Genomic DNA, 17,671 nt, shown 5'->3' on the forward strand with positions numbered 1-17,671 from the left:
TGAGGCAAATTGTGATTTGTGATATTGGGCTTTATAAATAAAATTGATTGATTGATTGATTGATTGACCCCTCCCACTTGTGGTAGTTTTACTGATATTTCTTACCCCGTGCGAATCGGCCATTAATATTACTGACGTCCTGTGGTAAAGTGACATTACCCCACATGCCCAGGTAAAACTAATCCCGTCCGAATAGTGCTTTAGTCTTTAGTTAGACTTATTTAAATTGTAGATTTGTATGTTTGCATTACTGTAAATAAGTACCTTTGAAATCCTACTCGCTGTCTGTTTAATATTACACAAGAGTGAATGAATCACCAACCCCTGCTATGTCAAGTGCTCTGACATCCTTTACCACTGATATGGTAATTTTGGTTACAGTTATTATTTCAATTATTAACCAGAGTTCCAAATTAATAGTTCAGTATATTTAATGAGCCTGAATTTATCAATTGATCAATTATTGATCAATTAACATGATCAATAATTATTTGTAATAATTATTAATTATTTCTGATAGCCATTTTAATATTTTGAACCATACATTCCCAACATAACACTTACTACAATGCAATGCAGAATTTTGTCACATGATAGTTTTCACACTTGAATGTGTTCCAGGGACATACAACATGACAAAATCACAATATAAACAAGGAAGCCACAGACACCATCTGTTGAAACCATTTATTTTGCTCTATAAATACCAGACATGTTTAGCTTTAAACAAACAATACAGATGATTCTCACATTTTGCATGTGATCCACTTAAGAGTATTGAGTGTTCAAAGTCAGGCATGTATGGTGTGCATAATTTGAAAGCCGTCTTATTATATGCATTGTATTATTTGTATGAGTGTTATGCTGACATTTTGCATATTATGCTGAGCTTTTGTATAATATAGTGGTGAAATATTCGGTTACTTTGGGGTCGTTGAAAGCAATGCAGTGGTGTTATTGTGGAGAAACATTCAGGACAGTCCGGATGCTGTGGAATGAGAAAAAGGAGAAATGAGCAGATTCATTTATCTGTGTTGTCATTAAGTCATGAAATGTAGAAGAGTAAAGTCGTATAAACATACCATTTGCCATGTTTCATCAGTTCAATGGCATCATTGACCTGGTCCAAAGTCATGTTGTGAGTGATGAACTCATCCAGCTTCACCTTCTTGTCCAGGTAAGCTTTAACCATCTGAGGCACTGCAGCCTTACCTTTAAAGCCTAAGCCACAAAATCACAAAATGAGAACATAAAGTCTTATCCAGAATACAATGAGTTAGATAATGGCAGAACATAAGCTCAAACCCATTCAGTAACAAGAGATTCATTAGTGAGTGGTGATGGTCATATTCGTCTCACCTCCAAACAGGGAGCCCTTCCATGTGCGTCCAGTGATGAGCTGAACGGGTCGGACAGCAACATCTTGCAAGTCTGTCCAGCCAACAACCACGCTGACACCCCAACCTTTCACACAAGACTCCAAGGCACTGCGCTAGATGGAGAAAAAGCACAAAGTCAGTAGACTGGTAATATGAAAGATGCTGATCCAAATCTCTGGACTAGCTGGGCTGAATCACTTATTGAATGACACTAACCGCTTTTCCAATAACAATTGACTTTGATTAGAATAAAGGTTATTGTTTAATAGTTAGGTAACACCTCTTTATTATATTGAACTAGATTTAATCAAATTTTCCTACCATGAGTCCCACATTTCCGACGCATTCCAGAGAGTAGTCCACTCCTCCATCAGTCATCTCAGATAGCACTTGACTGATGGGTTTACTGTGATCCTTGGGGTTCACAAAGTCAGTCGCACCAAGCACCTTGGCCTTCTCAGACTTCTCTGGATTGATGTCAACAGCGATGATCCTCTTGGCTCCTGCAGCCTTGCAGCCCATGACTGCAGCCAAACCCACAGCTCCCAGGCCGAACACAGCACACGTTGAGCCCGGTTCCACCTAAAGTGCAACAGACTTTGGTCAACATGGCTCTTTAGGCTGGACTTCTTAATGCTTCATACAGTAATTCACTAACAAAGACCACACCAATAAAGATAAAGATTTCGACTAGTTTATTGAATATGATGGATTAAAGGTCTGGATGGAGGGATAAAGGTCATTGGATGAGGAAAAGACTCAGATTCATGAACAGATCGATGGACGTGTTTGAGGGATGAAGAGATGAGGGGAGAAATCAGGGTCATGAAAAGATGGACGGAGGAGCACAATGGTGGTCAGCTGGAGGTGGGAAGGAAGGGGGGAACAGGGAATGTCGGGACTCTAAGTGGGGGAACTGTCTCTTCCCTTGCTCTAATGTGGATAGAGCCTCAGAGAAAATCTTTACAAGGAAAGGTGCATATGGGCATTTCTGATGTCGTTAATGTCATTGCGGATGTAAGTGCGGTACACTAGGAAAGATCAGTGGTCAAGGATTTTAATTATGCAGTCTGGGATTCCTTGCCGTAAAGCAGTGGAGGTAAGTCCAATAAGGAAAAAATGCCCTAAGTATGGCTCTGGGGATATTTTGAATCTGGGTAAGATTTGGAATAAGTTCCACCCAGAGAAACACAGATTTTGGTCAACATGTCTCTTTAAGTCAGACTTATTAATGCATCATACAGTAATAATCAATGGAAAGGTTTTATGTCCCATAATGAGTGCATACTCTTTCAGAGGCTTTCCAATCTAAGGAAGAATGTTAATTGAAAAGTCTTTTATCATACAAAATTGTCAAATTTATAGGCACTTAACACTAAATTTCTCATTCTGTTGTTTCAATCCAAAATAATGATGTAGGTGATCTGCAACAATCAAACATACACACCTTAGCAGTGTTAACTGCTGCTCCATATCCTGTGCAGATCCCACAGCTGAGGAGACAGACTTTGTCCAGAGGAGCAGCGGGGTCGATCTTAGCCACAGCTGTCTGGTTAACCACAGTGTACTCAGAGAAGGTACTGGTTCCAGAGAACTGCAGCAGCTTCTTTCCCTTACAGGTAAACCTGGAGTCTGATGGTGACATCACCTCTAAACGAGCCTTGGTCCTGAATGAAATAATACAGTTTTGACATTAGAGAAAACTAAGAAAATTAAAACAAAAAACTATTAAGGGGGCCTCCCTGAATACTTGTAATATGCTTATGCTAAAAAAACTAACAAAAAAATTAACATAGATCTTGAATTTTGTGTGTATAAATATATACATAAAAGTGGTTAAATAAGAGTATGTATAATGTCAATGTCTAACATGTTTGAGATCAAAAGATTGTTAGTTATACTTTTCTGATTTTAATTTCGTTTGGTTGTTTGGTCTGTAAGTGTCAAGTCAGCAGTCTTACACCAAAGTCATCAAAAACCAGCACCTGATTAGTGACTTCTGGCATTAGACACTGACAAAAAAATTATGATTTTTCACACTGGCATGATACATGGGTGGTCGCTGTCATGGTCTAACGGCATCCGGCAGCGTCAAAGGGAAACGTGGCTGGACAACGACAAAAGCTTCCTGTATAATTGCAAAGCCAAACCCTGTTCTTTTGTCATAAACCCAATCACGTGCTTTTGTTGCCTAAACCCAACCATGTGCATGTCAGGGGTAAAACTGTTGTTGAAGGAAAACAAAACATCAATTTGCGGTGTTGAACTGAAGTAGTGTGTTCATTTTGAAAGAGACTGTTTGCAAACTGTACACTTCCTGTGAAAACAGGACAATGCATGTAACAGGCAGAACTTGTCCATGACCAAAAATCAGTATGTGACGAGGTTGGAGTGAGAATTTGTGTCAAATCTGTTATGTCTTTTTATGTTTCGTGTGCACCCCAGCAAGAGTAGCTGATGTTATGCATCCACTGATGAGGATCCTGATAAAACCAAATCAAATCAAACTGTACTGTGTTTTCTTTGGACAGCACCTAAAATTCCTACACTGATAGGGACATGCAGAAAAAAATTCTTTGTGTCTATTACCATATGTACACCTTTGACGAATGAAAAACCATATAAAATGAGAGAAAATCGGGACAAAAGCAAGAGATTAAAGCTTATTGTGCTCACCACACATCACACTGGTTGGTCTTTGGACTCTTACAGAAGCGACATTCTCCACACTGGGCGATGAACAGAGGAATCACCTTGTCTCCTGGAAATTCAAAGACAATGTTGCCATGTGACAGTCAAGCAAATATCCCAGAATGTTATACCATTACAAACTGACCTGGCTGAAATTCAGTGACTCCAGGCCCAACGCTCTCCACAATGCCGGCTGCCTCGTGGCCAAGGACTACTGGGAAGCCGTCTTTATGCATATTCTCCAAAAGGTGGTACAGGTCTGTGTGGCACACTGCAGTTGCCACAATCTGCAGCGAAGACAGTGACCAAACAATGAAAACAGGAAGATGGTTAAGGGAACTCACACTTATTGGGTTTAGCAGTACGAGCAACATTTCCAGCATTATAGTGACACAAATATCAATCATTTCACTAAATGGACGTCAGGAGTTGCAAGCAGGATATTTATATAAAAGTACACTTCCATCACTACTAGTGGCAAACAGAGGCTGAGAAGCAGAGAAGAGACAAGTGCAGTAACACATTATGTATGTACATGTGTGTGTTCTGATAGTGTTCTCTCACCTTGATGCGGACCTCGTTTTCCTGGGGCGGAGCTACCTCAATCTCCTCAATCACCAAAGGCTTGTTGGGCTCCCAGGCTACTGCTGCCTTGCACTTGATGACCTACAGGGCAGTGACACTACATAAAATTACCCACACAAAATTACAGTAATTACTGAGGAACTAATGAGTAGTTACTGAGGAACTAAGGTACACAAAATTACAGTAGTTACTGATGAACTAATGAGGAACTAATGAGGAACAAATGAGTAGTTACTGAGGAACTAAGCTACACAAAATTAGAGTCGTTACTGGGGAACTAATGAGGAACGAATGAGGAACTAATGAGGAACAAATGAGTAGTTACTGAGGAACTACACAAAATAAGAGTAGTTACTGAGGAACTAATGAGGAACTAATGAGGAACAAACGAGTAGTTACTGAGGAACTACACAAAATAAGAGTAGTTACTGAGGAACTAATGAGGAACGAATGATGAACTAATGAGTAGTTACTGAGGAACTAAGGTACATAAAATTAGAGTAGTTACTGAGGAACTAATGAGGAACTAACTATTAGTTAATGGTCAGTTCTTCAGTAACTCATGATCAAATTTCAGAGGAGTAGTTACTGAGGAACTAACTATTACTTAATCATTACCTACCTTTTTGTGTACCCTAAAGTAAAGTGAGACATCAAAATGAGTAGGTAATGATTCCCTACTCATTACCTACTCATTTTGATGTCTCACTTTACTTTAGGGTACACAAAAAGAGTAACTAATGAGTAGGTAATGATTCAGTAATCATTACCTACTCATTACACACAAAAAGGGTAGGTAATGATTAAGTAATAGTTAGTTTCTCATTAGTTCCTCAGTAACTACTGAAATTTGATCAGGAGTTACTGAAGAACTGACCATTAACTAATAGTTAGTTCCTCATTCATTCCAAATTTGTTTCATAGTAACTACTTTAAATTTTGTGCACCTCAAACAACTGTACTGTGAACAACGGTGTGATCAGTATACAGTACTTTACACACAGCCCCCATGATAAATTCTTTAAGCTTAGTCTACCTAAAATGTGACACACTATCATATTTATTTCTAAGGCATCATCGTACAGAATAACATGGATGGTCATATTAATGTGTGTGTGGTCTGAAAATAATGAATAAAACTCTTCTCAAGAATCCTGCTGTCTGATTATTTTTGTTAAGGAATTAATTGTAAAGATGATGATGAAGTAATGAAAGACTACTCATTATGTGTCACTTTACTTTAGGACATAAAAAGGTTAACTAATGGACAGGTTATTGAGTAATAATTCTGCACTGATGAAGTAACTAGTTCACTAATTATTAAGTCGTGATTAACCCCTCTATGAAATTTGATCATGAGTTAATGAGGAACTGACCATTAACTAATAGTTCCTCATTAGTTCCTCAGTAACTACTCCTCTGAAATTTGATCATGAGTTACTGAGGAACTGACCATTAACTAATAGTTAGTTCCTCATTAGTTCCTCATTCGTTCCTCACTAGTTCCTCATTCGTTCCTCATTAGTTCCTCAGTAACTACTCTAATTTTGTGTACCTTAGTTCCTCAGTAACTACTCATTAGTTCCTCATTAGTTCCTCATTAGTTCCTCAGTAACTACTCTAATTGTGTGTACCTTATTGTAAAGTGTTACAGACTATATTAGGGTGTGTTTCCAAAAACAAAACAACAAAAAAAACAGTGCCACGACCCTTTGTTGAACTCTGGACACTTAAAGGGATAGTGCACCCAAAAATGAAAATTCAGCCATTATCTACTCACCCATATGCCGACGGAGGCCCTGGTGAAGTTTTAGAGTCCTCACATCCCTTGCGGAGATCGGCGGGTGGAGCGGCTAGCATACCTAATGGTAGACGGCGCCCCAGACTAACGTCCAAGAAGACAGAATTGAATCCACAAAGTATCTCCATACTGCTCATCCATAGTGATCCAAGTGTGCTGCAGCCGCGACATAAAAAGTTGTTTCGAAAAACATCATATGAACTCTGTTTTTAGCCTCATTGTAGCCTGTAGCTCTGACTGCTTTTCTGTGCTCCGCGTTCACGTGTGCGTGCTCAGGGTGATCGGTGATGCACGGTCTCTGAAGAGCTGCAGTCTCGTCAGTGCTGATGTCCAGATTCTCAAGTGCGGGCATCACCAATTCCCAGTCTGAGCAGCAAAGACTTTCCTCATCCGTTGGCATTACTTTGCATTTGGAACAACTACACCACCAGGTTTCCAGTGCTGGACTCCGGTATTCTGCGGCTGGCTGAGGGTTAGGCTCATGAGCTGCGGCGGCTGCTTCGTCCAGTAGCCTGAGTTCCATCCGTATACTTGGGCTCAGACAAATACGGCTCAACAAAGAAATGCTGTTCCTCCTCAGTTTCGAAGTCTTCAGACATGTTGGGCTGTCCTTTGCTAAAAGACCGTAGTGCAAATGATCTTTTAGCTCTGTGGTTACGTTGTCTCTCCCTACGGTGCACGTGTCACGTGATGTAAACACCGGTGAGCAAAGCTCATGCTTTGACTGGTCTCGCGCAAGCGCGCACACGTGAGCGCGGAGCACAGAGAAGCAGTCAGAGCTACAGGCTACAGTGAGGCTAAAAACAGAGTTCATATGACGTTTTTCGAAACAACTTATTATGTCGGGGCTGCAGCACACTTGGATCACTATGGATGAGCAATTTTGTGTTCTTGAACGTTAGTCTGGGGCGCCGTCTACCATTAAGTGTGCTAGCCGCTCCACCCGCCGATCTCCGCAAGGGATGTGAGGACTCTAAAACTTCACCAGGGCCTCCGTCGGCATATGGGTGAGTAGATAATGGCTGAATTTTCATTTTTGGGTGCACTATCCCTTTAATATGTATACACAGTCCACTGCTCTGAGTGAAGACAGAGAAAGATAAAGCAACATATCACTACCACATGCCCTTTTTGCAAGACTTTTTCAATTAAATGCGTGTTGTATGCCCGACAACTGCATTTGTGTTTTAATTCTGCAAGACTGCAAGAGCCCCTGCCTCTTCCTCTTCAACTTTCCTTGTTGTCGCAGCTAAGTTAGGTTAGTGCAGGCAAAATTGAGGGCCCTGTAAAGCAGCGTCATGTCACCCTGACCTGCCTTCAAGGACACTCAGGTAACAACAGTGTTTGCCCTAAGCCTCAGCATTGTTTCCAGCTGTTGTGAAATTAAATAGCCTAGCTATAAAAACATCTCAGTACAGCCAGCCTAATTTAGGCAATAACCCGCCATTAAACTTTACAAGAAGTAAGCTAGTCTGGTGTAAAATCAAACACCCTCCAGTTCTCTGATTTGGGTGCATCAGCTGCCTGGTGCGAGCAGAGACAGTCGCCGAATTGCTTTCCCACTTCCACAACTTAAAAAAAAAAAAACTTAACTTGAAATAAGGTTTACGTTAATTGATAATTGAGTGTGGAGCTGGGATTCTGGGCTTCTTTATGAATATTTAAAGGTTACTTAGGAGATAATTAACGGAATTTATACGTGACTGTTTAATGGAACCACAACAGTCTTCTTTTATACACAAGCTTCACCGTTTACAAATTCTTAGGCAGTGGATTGAATTTTAAAAACTGGATTTTATTTTATTTATGAACCAGCAAGACATAAAACACCATTTGACTGCATGGCAGGTTAAATTAAAGGGTTCTGATGGGAAAGTAACAACAAGAGAAAATATTAAAACAAGCCCTGCAATAAGGCATGTAGAGAAAAAAACATGTCTGTAGGGAGCTGAATTTAATGTAAATGAACCAAACATCCCCCCCAAAGACTCTTTTCTCTTCAGCACTTTGTACATTTAATATTTAATTGCAGAACTATGAGATAGAAATCATCCTAAGACTGCGTCAGTGTGTCAGAGCAGCTTCTGTACATCCAGAACCATTTAAACCTCACTGCAGAACACGGCCTCTCATTTTTACACTGTAAAATGTGTGTTGACTCAGCAGGGTCAACAGTAAGTGAGAAAAGTTGATCTACAGAAGAATAAATATCTGAAAGCAATACAGAATGACTAAGAGTCTTATCTTACTGCATTATATTCAATCATATATATATTTGAATTGTCACCTGCAGCCTGAATTTTGTGTTTTCCTTTACTTAAATCAGGATATTTTCACCATGAATTGATGCAGAAAACTTCACCAGAGTGCAGGGAATGAAATGTTTGAGGCTCAGTTTCCTGGGGGGATGACCCACAGACCCCCCACTTATTATATGACCCCTGCCCTTTCTTTTTGCTTGAGTACCTGACCTCAAAAGTGTTTGTGCACGGTACTGAAAAGCAACATGCTACATTAGCAATAATTGGTTGCAATCTTTTGTGCTATAATTCATTGAAAACACTCATCTAGAGGCCCATTTCAATGCCAAATCAACTGACTGCCACATTTAAAATGCAAACAAACAAACGGGTTTCACATCCTCCATAATTTTTTATTACATGTTAACAGCTGGTAGATTCAGTGTCTCTGACACAGCTGCTCCTGGTAAAAACAAATATGAAACGCATCAGTATAAAGCCCAACCCAGTTTTTACTAGCACGAGTTTTGTCAGTAGTTAATGGTATATACTGTATAATGTAGGGTTAACAAGTAAACTACTGAATAAATCAATTGTCTCAGTTTTTATAAAACTAGCGGTTTGCCTTGAATTCATAAGCACTCTTTGGGAGAATGAACTCCTCCTCAATCATTCTTTTTTTCTTGTGGCTGACTATCCCTGCAGCTTTGCCAATGTAAACACTAACAAAACTGACTGGACAGTTTCAAACTGTGTGCCAAGTCAAAACAGGATATGAGATATTTACTGTGGCAGAGACACAGATAGAAAGTTAGAGACAGAAGGACGGGGTATTTTGAGGTAAACGGCCCTATGGTTTGCAGTTGCAGTAAAATGAAAATTTTGAACTTCATTGACGTGAAATACTTAATGTGGCTGCAGAGCTGTAACCAGGTACAAAATGCAATACAGCACAGCAGAGCACTGAAACACTCATTTTGGGTATCAGCTTTGTATTACACCATTCACCCTCCAGCCAAGGACCCAGCCTCATATACACAAACATGAACTGCACACAACACAGGAGCACAGACAAATCTCGAATGAATAATACTCAGGTAAAATATATCAATATAATATTGTCACATAGCTTTTTGATGTTTTGTTCCATTACACATAAATACACAGCATGTGACATAAGAAATATTCATGCACACATTGGAAAAAATCCAAATCAAAAATCCAAATAAAAACACCACATAAATATAAGTACTTACATTTTAAATTATACTTACCTTACCAGCTGTGGCCATTTTTGCTGCAAAGATTAAAATAAAGCCAGAGAGGAGCTGTGAGAGTCAAGAGAGCAGCAGCAGGACAGGAGTGGGAAGGAGACAAGAGGCAACAAGGTTTTATAGGGTGTCAGTGAAGTTTGGCACACATTCAGATGGGCCGGGACTGTAAATTGTTTCAATGTAAGTGTGAGACTACCATGGGTTAGCAGAAACTATGGGGAAAACAATTGTTTATAAGCCCTTGCAGCCATGTTATCAGTTCCTTGACTTTCTACCCAAATCTGGGCAATACACGTGGAGCCTGTGTGGAATAAACTGGCAGCTGTCGAAACCAGTGGACATGAGAAAATAAGATTTAAGTTATTTGATGATTTTTCTACTCTAACATGTCTTACATGTCTGACACAACTTGTCTTGTCTTATACTTGAAAAATAGTCCTCAGGGCAAGTCATTTAAATCCTATTTCTCTTATAATTTCCTAGCCTTGTCCTCAACAGAGGGCAGCCATCACTGCACTAAATATGTTTTTGTTACAAATGGAATTCCAGACTTCTAGACATCACTGTGCAAAGACTGGTAAAGAGTAGAAGTTACAATTAGGCCTTTCCAGATAGATATGGACTAAAAAGGGGGATAGCCTGTGTTTGCCTGAGGCCCCAGAATGACTAAAACGCCCCTAAACCCAGAGGAACACAAGATATTCATGAGATTTCTAAAAGGGTGGAGAGTGAGTCACAAAGTCATCCACTCTCAGCTTCCTGTTCATGTATTCCTCTACCAGCTTGGGAACACTGTTCCCGCCTATCTTGGGAAGAGTGTTATTGAGTTCATCTAGTCAGAGGAGAGAAGATGTGCACTGTATCAGGTGGCTTCACAAAATTACAGTGTCTCTGTACTGTATGTTATATGGTATGGGCAGCATTCTAAATGCATCTGTCACACATCACTTTATTAGCACATTTGAAAATAACTAGAATTACCACCTCGTAGTTGCATTCCTCCATGAACCAGTCAAGTTACAGTTAGTTTACATCCATGACTGTCCAGACACATTCGTAGCCATGACAATTGACAATGTTTTAAATATGGATGGTGCTGCAAAGAAGCTACAAATTCTAAAATATTCATGCTTCACACAATTCTTCAACCCCACAGGACAAAAGATCTATAGAAATTCAGTTTCAAGGTGGGTATCCAAGATTATTGACACCAATTCAGTTTCTAACCAAATGTCTCTACTTAGCACCTGGCCAGAAAAGTGTTTTTGCAGAATATTATGTCACAGAGAGGTCGACCTTTGACTTTTTGGGTATACATTTTCATCACTTCATCATCTTATTCTATTGGACATTTGTGTGAAATGTTGTCAAAATTAGTGTATGATTTATTGGGTTATGGCCAAAAACATGTTATTGAGGTCACAGTGACCTTGACCTTTGTCCAGCAAAATCTCTTCAGTTCATCATTGACTCCATGTGGCTGTTTGTGCCAAATTTGAAGAATTTCTCTAAATGCCTTCTTGAGATATCACGTTCATGAGAGTGAGATGGAGGACAGGTCACAATGACCTTGACCTTTGACCACCAAAATCTAATCAGTCTTTAGTGCCCAATTTAAATAAAGTCCCTAAAGCCGTTCTTGAGATATTTTGTTCACAAAATTGAGACAGACCAAGTCACAGTGACCTTGACCTTTGACCTCTAAAATCTAATCAGTTCATCACTGAGGCCAGATGGATGTTTGTGCCAAATTCCAAAAAATTTCCTCAAGGTGTTCCTAAAAGGTTTTATACAAACTTGAATTAAACTGATATACGTACATTAACATCTCTAAACAAACGAATCCTGATGTCTAAGATACCAGCTAGCTTAACTACCAGCCTCCACCCCAATGATCACATTAGTGCCTCAGTTTTTATTGCAGGTTTCCAGGTCTGACCTCTAACACCAAGACAGGACAGTATCCCATCAACCTGATCCAAACAGCACCACAACCTCATCCCTACCTCTATGCTCAGTTTATCTTGTTTGTAAATTTAAAACTTCGTCATGTAATCTGTAACATGAGCAATTTTGTTCAATGAAACCATGCACACTTGGGTCATGATTCACATGGTTCATTCAGTACACACAGAACTGCTTTAGGCGTGGGAGCTAATGATCAGTATGGGATAACATTATGGACATGATCGTAATCTTCGTCTTCTAAGAATCTCACAATTGCCACATTGCCCACATTTTAAGAAATAGTCCACACCTGCATCTGTCATCTCTACCAGGACTTCTTGGATTGGCTTGCTTCTCCTCCTGTCTCACCAATAAAACGTTTTCAGTTAGCATGAACCATTTCTTCTCCCCTCCCACCAGTCTCTCCTATGGAGTTCTGCACGGATCCATCCTCAGCCCTATTCTCTTTTCTATCTACCTCCTTGCCCTGGGTACAGGACTTTTACATTACCTATCACTGCTATGCTGATGATACCCAGCTTTACCTACACCTGAAACCCAACTGCCCATTGGACCTAAATTTCCTCTGAGACTCCCTTCAGGACATCTTAAGCTGGATGGCCCTTAATTTCCTACAACTATATGTAAACAGATCTGAGGTTGTGCTCTGTGCCCCTCCCCCCAGACTTTATTAAAATGACCTAGTCCAACTGTCTCATCCCCTAAGCTGCATGCTACTAACCTTGGTTTCATCTTTAGCGCTGTCCTAAAATTTGATTAACAGCTAAATGCAGTTGTTTTTTTGTTGTTGTTGTTTTTAGCTTTGATCCATAGCCACACTAATAACTCCCCTCTCCCACCCAGGAGATAGTCATCCCTGTCTTCATATCCTCACAGATCAGCTACCACAAGTCCATATACTTCGATATTACTCGGTATGACTCGTCCAGAATGCTGCTGCTAAGCTACTCACTGGAACCAGGAAGATCACACATCAGCTTCATCCTGGCTGTCCTGCAGTGGCTTCCAGTTCACTGCTAAATTGATTTTAAGATCTTCCTGTTTGTTTAATGGCCTGCCCTTTTTCCCTCTAAGGAGAACACAGGACAAGTAATTTACAGAGCAGATATGTATGCTGTAGTAGACCAAAAAAAATGCAATTTCACAGTTGGACTTATATTGGAATGATAATTTTAAAGCTGCCTGGCATGTTAAGCAAACATTGATATAATTTAACTGGTCTGTGTGAATGTGTCCTAAGACTCTCTAAGAAGAACACTGAACACAATGCAATACGGGATTTTGCAACATGAGTTTTCACACTAACATGCCATTCCAGTGACATACACAAAGAAGAAAGCCACAGACCCCATTTGTTAAGACCATTTATTGTGACATATATATACCTGACATGTTTAGCTTTTCCTAACTAAACACTGCAGATGATTCTCACAATCTACACATAATCCGCTGCACTGGCTACCTATCAAATACAGGATTGATTTTAAGGTTCTTTTATTTGTCTTTAAAGCCATACATGGGCTGGCACCCCAGTATATAGCTGAACTTCTCTGCCCCTACTCCAACTCCAGAATTCTTAGATCCCCCAAACAATGTCTTTTACTGTCCCACGATTGAGGCTGGTGGGTAAGGGAGATCGTGCCTTTGCGGTAGCTGCTGCAAAGCTTTAGTATAGCCTCCCACTCACAATCAAACGTTTCCCTTCCATTGACACCTTTAAGACAAATCTTAAAACATAAGTTTTCAATGGCTTTTGGTTGTTTGTAGTGGTTTTAATATCTTAGTATTTTAGATTTTTTTTTACGTACGTAATTGTTCTCACCAGTTTTATTCTGTTTTATCTTTGTGTACATTTTATATTGCTATTTATTTACGCGTACTTCTTTTATTTTGTACAGCACTTTGGTCAACTGCTTTTGTTTTTAAATGTGTTATATAAATCAACTTGATTGGATTTGACTTGATTTTGTGTTGAGTGTTTAAGGTCAGTTATTCATAGTGGGCATAATTTGAGTATTTGTATAATACTGTTAGTTCATGGGCCAGGTCAAATTTTTGGCACCATCTGAGGTGGCAAAATCTCTTTGCAACTAGTTTATTTGTTGGGTCCATATAAAACTTTGAAACTTGACAGCCATTTCAAATTACTGGCTTTACTAATTTTTGGGGGACAATAATGGTTTTTACAATTATTGCCCTGCAGTTTCTGCACAAGAGGTTTGCTCACAGTCTATAGTAAGAGCTTAAGTACAATATGTGCAGCAATTTAGTTTGAATCACACAAAAGTACACATACATAGACTATAACATTTATATTCATACAAAGAATATAAACAGGCTTTGAGCTGATCTGCTCTGGGCTAGATGTGGTGCAACATGGTGGGCTCCATGGAAGAGGACCTACTCCTTTCAAAGGGCTCATTATAAGGCAACAAAAACACAATGATACTTCTTTTCCTTATAAAAGCGTCTTGCAGTAAGGAGAGACATCAGTCTGTGGGGTTTTGCTTATGAAAAACTTAACTATACCAGAGATCTTACATACTGCCATGCTCAAATGTCCTGCCTGGAGGTTGATCAGCCTGGTGCTCATGTACACTTTGTTGAGGGTGTTTTTTCTGTCCAGCTGAGCACAAACAATCTCATTAGAAACTAGACCAAACAATTGAGGAGACTGTAAGCAGGGACACCCAGACTGATGCAGGAACAAAGGGTTTTAGCCTGACAACTGGAGCAGTCACCAGATATGATCTCGCTTCAGAAAACAGAAGTCAGTATCTCAGGCAACTCAGGGACATGAGAGGCTATGACTCTTAGTATTGTTTGAGCCATCAAGATCTACAGAAGCCATACATAATTCTAGTTTATAACTAAAACCATGTCTTGTGTGGTCACAGTGACTTTGACCTTTGACCTTCAAACATCGAAATCTAATGAGTGCATCCTGGAGTCCAAGTGGATGTTTTTGCCAAATTTAAGGGAAATTCCTTTATGGCATTCTTGAGATGTTGAGTTCACAATAATAATACAGACAAGGTAGAAGTGACCTTGATATTTGACCACCCAACTCTAATCAGTTCATTGTAAAATTCAAGTAGACCTTTGTGCCAAATTTGAAGAAATTCCTTTGAGGAATTCTTCTTCACGAGAATAGGATCAATATATAGACTTTTTAAAAACACCAAACTAGAGTTTGCTACCTTGGGTGGTACCTATTGGTGAAAGTTCTGGCCTGAGACCATGGACTAAGTGGTAAATTATTTGATTACTTTGGGATCACTGAAAACAACACAGTGGTCTTATTGTGGAGAAACCGTCAGGACTGTCCGGATGCTGTGGAACAAGAAAAAAGAGAAATGAGCAGATTAATTTATCTGTGCTGTCACTGAATGGTAGAAAAGTATAGTCGTATAAACATACCATTTGCCATGTTTCATCAGTTCAATGGCATCATTGACCTGGTCCAAAGTCATGTTGTGAGTGATGAACTCATCTACCATCACCTTCTTGTCCAGGTAGTCTTTAACCATCTGAAGCACGGCATCCCGACCCTTAAAGCCTAAGCCACGAAATAAGAATAATATAATAAGAACATAAAGTCAAATACAGCTAGCTAGTGTGGAATTCTGTGGAAGTCTGTAATTGTGGAACATAACCCCACAGCCATTGAGTTACCAGAGATTAATAAGTCAGTGGTGATGGTCATATTTGTCTCACCTCCAAACACAGAGCCCTTCCATGTGCGTCCAGCAATGAGCTGAACGGGTCGGGCAGAAAAGTCTTCTAATTCTGTCCAGCCAACAATGACGCTGACACCCCAACCTTTCACACAAGACTCCAAGGCACTGCGCTAGATGGAGAAACAGCACGAAGTCAGAGTGCTGGCCCAAATCTCTGGACTAGCTGAGGAAAAGCTGCCAAGTAACTTAATGAATGACACAAAGCTCTTCTCCAGTACCTGCAACTGGAACTTCACTTGTCTTTGTTCAGAATAAAGGTTATTATTTTAATAGTTAATTAACATCTCTTAATGTATTCTTGAACCATGTAAAATCTAGAATCCCTACCATGACTTCCACATTCCCAACACATTCCAGAGAGTAGTCCACTCCTCCATCAGTCATCTCAGACAGCACTTCACTGATGGGTTTACTATGATCCTTGGGGTTCACAAAGTCAGTTGCACCAAACACCTTGGCCTTCTCATACTTCTCTGGATTGATGTCAACAGCGATGATCCTCTTGGCTCCTGCAGCCTTGCAGCCCATGACTGCAGCCAAACCCACAGCTCCCAGGCCGAACACAGCACATGTGGAGCCCGGTTCCACCTAAAGTAAAACAGACTTTGGTCAACATGGCTCTTCAGGTGAGACTTATTAATGCTCCAAAAAGAAATAATGAAAAGATTTTAAGTCTCATGGTGAGTGCTTAATCTTTCAGATGATTTCCAATGTGAGCAGGAATTCTAATACAAAATATTTTAATGTCATAAAAATAGGCCCTTAACACAAAATTTCTCATTCTGTTGTTTCAATCTAAAGTAATGTTGTAAGCAATCCGCAACAGTCAAACATACACACCTTAGCAGTATTAACTGCTGCTCCGTATCCTGTGCAGATCCCACAGCCGATGAGACAGACTTTATCTAGTGGAGCAGTGGGGTCGATCTTAGCCACAGCCATCTGGTTAACCACAGTGTACTCAGAGAAGGTACTGGTCCCCACAAACTGCAGCAACTTCTTCCCCTTACAGGTAAACCTGTCTGGGGGAGGCAACCTGAAAAGATAATCTTTTGATGTAAATAATCTGAAACAAATTTTGAGTACTGCTCTTTTCATATTAGAGCGTTCACCAAATACTTACAATTGATAAAAAAAAATAAAAAATAAAAATAAAAACAAGGAAAGATCTAAACTATATGTCCGGCAGCACCTAATGTTACTACATGTGTTGAATGAAATGTTTCTGTCTATGAATGCATCAACATACCCAAGCAAGAATGAAAATGAAGAGAAAATGGAGTGGTAGGGAGGATAGCTCACCATCCTTTGTCACACTGGTTGGTCTTTGGACTCTTACAGAAGCGACATTCTCTACACTGGCCGATGAATAGAGGGATAACCTTGTCTCCTGAAAGATAAAAACAGTGTTGTCCTGTGACATTCACATTAGTCCTAGTCCAATTTTTATAATGGTGTAAATACAAATATTGGCTGAATGGCACAGATAGGCCTCAGTCTGTATCCCTCATACACTTCCACTTATACCCCAAATTGTCATATTGCATTTCCGTTAATATATGGATAAAATTAAGAACTTTTAAGATAGTGTGCTCTACAGGTTTTGGTCACTAGGGCTGTGAGTTTTTTAAAAAGTAAAAGAAAAAAGAATTTCCAATAAAACGTGATGGCCATATTGGTCACAGTATTTCTGAACTTTGGACAGTCAGGCCAGTTCCATACTGAACACCAGTGTTGGGTAAGGGTTACTTTAAAAGTAATCAAAGTATGTTACTGCGTTACTCTCTAAAAAAGTAACCAGTTACTTTACTGCATTACTCCCTGAGTAAAGTAACTCAGTTACTTTAAAAGTACTTCCAACGTTACTCCCTGAGAAAAGTAACTCAAGCACTTTTAAAGTACTTTTGAGTATTCTACATTTCCTATTGGGCAATGGACCACAGGGCGCTAAGCCTACATTTTTTTGTCTCCAAAATTAAAGTTATGGACCACT

The 17,671-nt window shown here is 39.7% G+C and overlaps 1 protein-coding gene across 12 annotated transcripts in view; it reads right to left on the reverse strand.

The window, feature by feature from the left end:
- Positions 1-17,671, reverse strand: part of LOC126401262 (alcohol dehydrogenase 1) — a 125,302-nt gene that overhangs the window by 50,083 nt on the left and 57,548 nt on the right. For 5 of the 12 annotated variants that reach the window (XR_007571055.1, XM_050062413.1, XM_050062412.1 and 2 more), the window contains exons 5-9: positions 16,981-17,068; positions 16,519-16,714; positions 16,006-16,266; positions 15,656-15,788; positions 15,359-15,497 (exon numbers count right to left, since the gene is read on the reverse strand). Coding sequence is in view for 10 of the 12 variants with exons in the window: in XM_050062413.1 (XP_049918370.1) it covers positions 15,359-15,497; positions 15,656-15,788; positions 16,006-16,266; positions 16,519-16,714; positions 16,981-17,068 (817 nt within the window). In the remaining 2 variants the exon portion in view is untranslated. Of the gene's footprint in view, positions 1-673; positions 989-1,082; positions 1,222-1,359; positions 1,493-1,700; positions 1,962-2,826; positions 3,047-4,055; positions 4,141-4,215; positions 4,358-4,634; positions 4,737-9,970; positions 10,091-13,289; positions 15,272-15,358; positions 15,498-15,655; positions 15,789-16,005; positions 16,267-16,518; positions 16,715-16,980; positions 17,069-17,671 lie in introns of those variants that run through there. The other 7 variants (XR_007571054.1, XM_050062415.1, XM_050062423.1 and 4 more) reach the window with 6 other exon arrangements.

Source organism: Epinephelus moara, chromosome 14 (genome assembly GCF_006386435.1).
Source record: "Epinephelus moara isolate mb chromosome 14, YSFRI_EMoa_1.0, whole genome shotgun sequence".
In the NCBI taxonomy this organism is placed as follows: Eukaryota; Metazoa; Chordata; class Actinopteri; order Perciformes; family Serranidae; genus Epinephelus; species Epinephelus moara.